Source organism: Antrostomus carolinensis, unplaced genomic scaffold (assembly GCF_000700745.2).
Source record: "Antrostomus carolinensis isolate BGI_N321 unplaced genomic scaffold, ASM70074v2 scaffold15876, whole genome shotgun sequence".
Taxonomy (NCBI): Eukaryota; Metazoa; Chordata; class Aves; order Caprimulgiformes; family Caprimulgidae; genus Antrostomus; species Antrostomus carolinensis.
Genome location: NW_010321452.1, coordinates 72081 through 80276, shown reverse-complemented (window position 1 = coordinate 80276; position 8196 = coordinate 72081). Strand labels below are relative to the sequence as shown.

Below are 8196 nucleotides of genomic sequence, written 5' to 3'. Positions count from 1 at the left end.
TTCAGAGGCAGTTTGTGTTACTGTATAGTGTGATATGAGAGAGAGAACAGGATAGAAAGGATAGTATCTCCAGGGAAATAAACAGCAGTGTACATCACATTTAAAAAGGTGATCTGTGAGAAGATTATCCTGTAAGTTTTAATATCAAACTCTACAAAAGTAGGACAGGTCAGAAGTGTTAATTTTTGTAATTGCAAGGAGTTTAGTTTTCCTTGATAACAAGAGTCATAAAAGCACATAAGACACAAACACCCTTCAGTGCAATATGTACGTAAGACCCATAAATGCTTTCCCGAATCAGGTCCCTGGCTCCAGGCTGAGTTCTCATGGAGCATTCTAAGGCTCTGTCCTGTCTCCCCTTGCCCAGAAGAAAGGCAGAACTGGGAAAGACCCTGAGAAAGGGCTCCAAGGTCACTTGGTTTTGCCAGGTCTCCCTGGCCAGTGATATTATTTGAAACATGCATATGGGCTGTGTCTTCATCCTGACTCCTCTTTCCCACCTCCTCCAGACCAAAAGAACCTCTCGAGGCTCCGCTGTGGATTTGCATTACTGGATTGGCAAGGATTCATCTCAAGATGAGCAAGGTGCCGCAGCCCTGTACGTCACCCAGCTGGACAATGCACTCAGAGGGAACCCTGTGCAGCACCGGGAAGTGCAGGGACATGAGTCTGAGACCTTCCAAAGCTATTTCCGCAACGGCATTATGTGAGTAGTGTGCGTTGCATGACCCTGCAACAAGATGGGTCTGCTCCCCTCCATCTCAGAGCCATCAACATTTCAAATATCTTAAAAAACATGGATCAGCATTGAATTTGGTCAAAATTCAGAGGAAAAATTTCCCATTTTGAAAATAATGAGTTGTAAGCATTGGAACCATGTCATTCTGTTCTACTGGTCGTTTTCCCAGATATTTGCTGTAATTGCATCTTAACCTCCCTTCTGTTCACTCTAGGGTTTTGCTTCCTCTCCTCCACACACTTTAGATTAATATACCCAGTCAGTGCACTTCAGACTAATATCCAACTTGAAGAGAAGTGCTGATTTGACTCACACTGGGAGTACAATTCCTGTAGTGGAAGGAAAGTTTGACTGTCAACTTCTGACATACGCAAGATGCTGTTGAATCCAACCCTGTAGTCTTCACTCAGTTTGGGGTCTTTGGGAGGTGACTCTAATAGCCACCCTCCAGGAGGACGTTCACTGGCAATAAGAAGCCTAAGTCCCTTGCCTTTAAACAGCTGAAGAAAACTCAGATGAAAGCTTGTTCTTGGTCAATGCCCTATATCCCAGTTTGATTTTGGATACCTCTGTATTGTGCATCTCTACAACCTTTCATGAGTTTCCTCAGGACTTTTGTGACAGAGAAATTGCTTTTACTCCCATCTTCAAGATGAGCAAAGGACAATGAGGAACTAAAATTCAGACCCTTAATGGCATGTGGGTTTAGAATTCTATTTGGAAACCTGTTTGCCTCGTAAATCAATGTGTTAGACTTATCTTGGTCTAAACCAGCTGTCTGGGGTCAAACAGGAAGTCTGAGGCAGAATGAGAAATTAAAGCAGGCTCTTTCCAAACCTTGATAGATGGACTAATCACCACAGAATCCTTCTGTGGATGTGTTAAACTGGGACAAACAAGTTTAAAGTATTGTGAATCACTCACATGCCTGACCACATTTGCCAGTCTCTTCCAAGCTATGATAAAATACATATATTACCCACATGCCAAAAACTGTTAAGACTCAGCAATTGTCTCTTTTTCTCGTAAACAACAATTACATTGTGCCAGTTATTACTGTAGTATGAACATTGGATCTGCTTTCCAAAATGGTTTAGGATTTGTGGAAGTGTGTTAGATGTGCCCAAAAATCAGTAAAAACGCTCTAGACTTCCTTGGGAGACTGTGTGCTCTCTTTCCGTGATTGTGTCTTCCTTGCAATGTTGCATGGAAAGGAACTGATGGCATCATGCAGTGAGGCAATACAGTGCTAACAGTGACTATTGCCAAGTGTGTGTTCAAGGATGGGAGAACAAAACTGGTGGATTAAATCTGAGAGAAAGACAGTGTCCTCTACCTGTTTACAAATAGCATTTTGTTCTGCTTATGGCAACATTTTCCTATCTAAGCTACTTTTAATAGAATAACTATTTTGAACAAAACCAAATTTTGGCAAAATGTCTGTTTTCTGTAAAATATGTTTCAATTCTTAATTTAATGTTAATGGAATATTTCAGTTCTGAGATGCCACGGCCATGGTTAATGTGATTTTCCGTTTGGTTGAGTTATGTTTCTGTTGCCATCCCTTGACCTGCCTGCTCATCTACACACCTTCTCCCAAAATTCCCAACAGTAACTCCCATAAACAGGCTGATGGGCACCATGAGGAGTCATGTTTTGACCACAGACCATGAACAGTAGAGCGAGGCAACGCAGTATTTAACATTCCATTTTTTAGGACTTTGAGATGATAACAGCTCTAGATTTTTTACTTGTCACCAAAAACTCAAGATGTTCTCAGCATATAGAAGGGAAACTATTTTCTAACCAGCTAACTCTTTATTCCCCACTACACAACAGCTACAAGAAGGGAGGAGTAGCTTCAGGATTTAAGCATGTGGAGACCAATATATACAACATCAAGCGTCTTCTTCATGTCAAGGGGAAGAAGCACGTGTCAGCCACAGAGGTAAGAGCCCTCTCTCCTTATGGATCATTTCTCCTCACCTCTCCTCCTACACCTATTTTCAACCAGATTTGCCTAATAGAAATCTCCTTTCTGCTCAAGGACCCCTACTATAGGATTTTTATCAAGACCTTGCTTAGGGGTTTGGTATTATCATGAGAGAAGTCATTTGGCTCCGTGAATAGCCAAGTGCTAGAAAAATGAGCATGTCATTGGAGACCAGCTGTTATGTCCCTGGGCAAGTTTGCAATGACTGTGACTTGTCTCCTGTGGCTCTTGTTGTGTCCCCACCAGTTTGCCAAACCCTTTCATCTCCTTGTGACAGGTAGCGCTTTCCTGGGACAGTTTCAATAAGGGTGATGTTTTCTTGCTGGACCTTGGGAAAGTGCTGATTCAGTGGAATGGACCCAGCTGCAGCATTGCTGAGAAATCTAGGGTGAGTACAGACTCTTGGTTTACTAGCAGTATGTTTTGATGCCTGGAAGGGGAAAAAAATCCCAACAAACCAGCACTCAATGTTTGCACAGGGAAAATTTCAGTAAAACCAACAACACACAGATGAACAGAGAACATCATGGTGAATAATCTACTTGCCCATCTGCTGGTATCAGAGGCCCAGGGAAGTGCTTTGCTCAGTTCAGACCTGGCCTCAGCTTGGGTTTCATGGATGGCCATGAGTACATCACTAGCTCCAGCTCCAGAAAGACATCCAGCTCCCTCTGGGGAGGTTAATCTCCATCCCTCTGCACCCTGTGGTTTGCATGATGTGGGACTAAGAAATCAGCAGGATTTTTATCTGCAGTAGCTACTCCATGGGTAAATTAATCAGAGGGAATTCCAACTTTGTTAATATGAGACAAGCAGGAATACATACCCCAGGTGTTGACAGGTCAGATCCATGGCTCTTAAGGCACTTTGCAAAGGGGTCATTATCCTTACTTTACTGATAGAGGAACCAAAATACAGAGATGTAATAAAGCAAGATACATCAATGTGTCATCAGCAAAGCTGATGGTCAGACTCATAGGCAGTCATTATACACATTAAAAGGCAGGCAGGTCTGCTCTTCACGTGGTGGCACCTGATGAGCAGGACAGAGGGAAGCTTCACAAGGAAGATGGTTTTCCAGGACCCAATGGCTAGAGGAGAAAATCCAACAGAGTGTGGAAAAAAGACAAAGAAACCCTCAGGACACAGACAAGGGAGAGCAGGTAGAGGGAAGGCTGCTGTGAGGAGCAGGCCATGGTTCATCTCAGGCCTGGCAATCAAGCAGGTCATTTCCTAAGTCTAAAAAATTCAAAGGTATTGTGGCATGAGTCATGGAAAAAATAATTCAAAGGAAAATGGAGATTTTGGCTTAATTACTTTCTCGGCATTTCACGCTGCTTTTTTTACAGAAAACATCCCCATTTCTTGAATACTTAAAACATTTAAATGTAAAATGTCACCACGGGGTGTCCAGGGTCCTGCAGCTCTGCAGCATCAACCTCGTTGTCCTCAGTATGCTTGCGTCTCTCTCCCAGACCATTTCAGATCATTGGACCTGTTTATGTCACACACAGGCAGTGCCTGTTGTGGTTGCTGCATGCCTGTGCCCTGCAGGAGCAAGCACCGGTAGTGACTATAATAAGCAACATTTTCCTCAGAGTTAGTTAATGAGCAGGCATTAGAGACACATCCCCCTATTTTTAATAGCTAAATTTGGAGGACGCTAGAAGCTTCAGAGAGCTGTGGTAATCTGTCTTGGACTATTGATGCTCAGTCATTGCTCTAGGTCTGAGGCTTGCTAAATTCATTGGCTGGATCAGGACTTACCCCCTGGTGATCCTTGTGCAGGGTCTTGTGCTGGCTCGCAGCATCAGGGACAGTGAAAGAGGCGGCCGTGCTCAAATTGGCATCATTGACAATGAGAAAGACTCCCCGGACCTCATGCAGATCATGAAGATGGTGCTGGGTGAGAGGCGTGGGGAGCTCCGAGATGCCATCCCGGATACGAAAGCAGATGAGCTTCAGAAAGCAAATGTCCGGCTCTACCAGTAAGTCTGAGAATGAGCTCCAAACCCTAGTCTTCCTCATCACAAATGCTATGAAGCCTGACTCTGCTTGGTGACTCTGTCTTTTAGTGTCTACGAGAAGGACAAAGACCTGGTGGTGCAGGAGATAGCCACCAGACCCCTGACGCAGGATCTGCTCCAGCACGAGGTAAGAGAAAGCCATCAGCCCTTAGAGTGAGAACAGGATGCTGTGGCTTGCTTTATTTTCAGCTGAACACCTGTTTCAATGGGATACTCAATTTCCTGAAAATTATCAGCCCTTCCATCATGTCCTCTGGAAACAGGACAGCTTAGCCCTACTACAACCTCAGTGGCCAGAGGTAGATGGTGCGCTGCAGCTGTTCAAATGAGAGATGGCAAATTGGCCCTCTCAGCCAGGGGTGATATTAGCTTGGCAACCAGAGTCAAGGAAAGCTGCAGGCCAGGAATAAATTCCAGATGGCAATAAGGCTTCTTAATACCTGATGTTCAGGGATAGACCTCCATCTGCAGAGGTCTGCTCACAAATACTCTTCTCACAATATCATGAGGATACGTTTTCTTGCTGTAGCAAGTGGTTGGTCTCAGTGACCTGCTCAGACTCTTTATAGACCCTCTGTTCACAGGTTTTCAGAAAACAGAGGTGTTCTTAATATCCTTCTGGATAAAATCTGGCAGAGAATTGCTCATCCTTAATTCTCTGAGGTACAAGCCAGCCTATTCCAAAGCAGCGTTGTGCTGCAAGGCTCCAGTTCCCTTATTCACCCTGGTATCAGCTTTATTAAGTCTCAGTCACCTTTTACAGGAATATGAAGCTTTTGCTTCTCTTGTCAAGGTTCAATTTGAAAAATTAGAAGGCTTTGGTCACCCAGTGGGTTGTCCATTTGGATCACCAGCTGTCTTCCTTAGGTTGCCCAAGGAAGTTGTGGATGCCCCCTCCCTGGAAGTGTTTAAGGCCAGGCTGGGTGAAGCTTTGAGCAACCTGGTCTAGTGGAAGGTGTCCCTGCTGATGGCAGAGGGGTTGGAACTGGATGATCTTTAAGGTCCCTTCCAACCCAAACCATTCTGTGATTCTGTGTTTCTATCATTCAGTGGAGACGGGCTGCTGGGCAGCCATCTCATCCCCTTTGGGTTCAGGATCCTACCCCATTCATAACAATGAAACACTTTAGTTCCAGATTGGGGACACAAAATAGTTGTGCAGAAGATGTCTAACTTCTTCTTTGGACTTTTACTGCAACTTTAGTAGCAGATTTGGCATAAAGGAGCACCAACATCAGCAGTGCTGAAGCACAGCAAGCTGAGGGTGACATTTCAGCATATACTTCTCCTGGAGCTGGTGTTTCTTTTGGTTTGGGAACATGTCTCATGAGATGGTAATGGCCAATTTTGAACAAAGCCCAAGAAAAATATATTTCTTAACTCATTATAGTAAAAGGGCAGCTGCCTTGGTCAGGTGTGCTCCCAAAGTCAGCATATTTGCACTGTAGGGTTGATGGTCATTGTAGACCATTTATGAACCACAGTAAATCCATCTTCTGTTGCCTCATTTAATGGTTGCACCAGGGTTAGAGCTCTGCAAGGCAAGGAAATGAGCTAGATACACATTTAATCTTCAAGATCTTCAAGAAGGATCCAACCTGAGCAGGCTACAGATGAGGACCTTTGCCTGCACAGAGCTTTTTACATCTTTTTTTTTTTTTCTGTTTCACCTCAGGACTGCTACATTTTAGACCAAGGTGGTTTTAAGATATACGTCTGGAGAGGAAAAGCCTCCAGCCTGGAAGAGAAAAAAGCAGCCTTCACTCGAGCTGTGGTGAGTTGTAATATCATGCAAACAATGTCGTGGGAGGTTAACTAAGTGCTAATCTAGATAGGACCACTAATTACAATTAAGTGTAGATCTTGAGGAGCTGGCCTGTGTAATAACAGAGAGAATTTAAATGTCTAAGGGAGGCATGATGATGTAAACACAAAATTGTTAGTCACTAAATTGCACTAGAACTAGAGGCTGCCACTAAAACTAGGAGGGAATTAATTAAAGAAAATAAAGTGTAAAAGAAAATAAAGCATAAAAGAAAATGCTTTGCTTCACAGTGAGTGGTGGACTTCTGGAATTTGCTGCTTCAAGAGATGGGGGAGGCAAAGAGTATCCACAGGTTTAAGAAGAGATTAGACAAATTCATGGTCAACAGGTCCGTAAACATATATTAAAGGGTCTCTTAAATCCTCTCTAGCATCCATGACCCAATATCGTGGATGCCAGGCAGAGTGAAGGGATCACACTGCAGACAGTCACCAAGCTCATGTGTGCTCACTAAACAGCATCTCTTAATGTCACTGTCCAGGCAGCACAGACCACTGCTCTGACCCTCAAAGGCATCCCTTGTGTTCCCAACCAAGAGTGACACCTTGGGCAAGTCAGTGGGGAACTCAATTACTTGGGCTTCCTTGAAAAGCCAGACCTTTTACATAGGTGCTACAGCCTCAACCACAAGTCCATCACAGGTAACAAGTCTTTCTCACAACGCCAGTGGGTCTGGGCCCAGGTTCTGCACATGAATTTGAAGATAGTACAAGGCTCTTCCACTGAGTAGAAAGAAATCTTTTATTAACTGCTATTAATTCAGTTTGTCCAACTTGAGGTAAGACCAGGGCTCATGTTAAGGTGGAGCACACCAGCATAGTGACCTGGTATCTATGCTGCTCCTCCAGATGAGCTGCCATGCAGTTATTTTCTGGCAGAGTGTGCCTCAACACTTCTGTTCAGAAAAAAATAGCCTTGAGGGAGCCTGAGCGGGTGAGGCATTTGGTAGTTTTTTTATAAGTTGGCATGTGGAAGTGAAGGCTACAAGGGAACTTAGCTTTTAATTCATTTATTCACTTATGTGAAGGCCATAAACAGTCTCACCTTCAATGAGATCTCACTAGGAGATTCTGACCTTCAGTGGCCCCACCTTCAGTGAGGTCTTACCTGGAGACACACAGCTTCAACACAGATTGCACCTATTGTCTCAGAGAAGAAAAGCTTAGAAAATCTTTGCCTTAAAACTTATCTTGCAGTACTCTGTGCTCCTTTCAAAAGCTTAACTCAAATGCTTTTTAGTAGACAATCAACTCTGCGAATTCTGGCCCTGAGCTACACATGTAGGACAAAAGATATCCCTTTCTTTCAGTGTGGCAGGTGGGAAGGATGGGAAGACCATCTGCTCTGCTTTTCCCTGGGGGTAGTGTGTGGCTGCAGTATTTACAGCAGAAGATGAATGCTCAGAAGCCCACAATCAGGCTCCTTGCCTGAACCACGGCTGTCAGCACTGTACCTCCAGGTCATCCTGGAGCCTGCCTAGATAAATACAAGAACAGTTCCCAAAACCAAACAATGATTTTGGCATTGTGGCAGAATACAGATAATTTTCTCCCCTCTCACATTGTATCAAGCACCTCTGTTGAAGTCGTCTTTTAACTCGATCGTAGCTCTA

At 44.0% G+C, this 8196-nt stretch overlaps 1 protein-coding gene across 1 annotated transcript in view; it reads left to right on the top strand.

Moving 5' to 3' along the window:
- The window catches only part of LOC104526491 (villin-1), a 37353-nt gene that overhangs the window by 16068 nt on the left and 13089 nt on the right, over positions 1 to 8196 (top strand). The window contains exons 4-9 of the mRNA XM_010169948.1: positions 510 to 706; positions 2579 to 2687; positions 3010 to 3120; positions 4521 to 4720; positions 4808 to 4886; positions 6435 to 6533. Coding sequence (XP_010168250.1) covers positions 510 to 706; positions 2579 to 2687; positions 3010 to 3120; positions 4521 to 4720; positions 4808 to 4886; positions 6435 to 6533 — 795 coding nt within the window. The remainder of the gene's footprint in view (positions 1 to 509; positions 707 to 2578; positions 2688 to 3009; positions 3121 to 4520; positions 4721 to 4807; positions 4887 to 6434; positions 6534 to 8196) is intronic.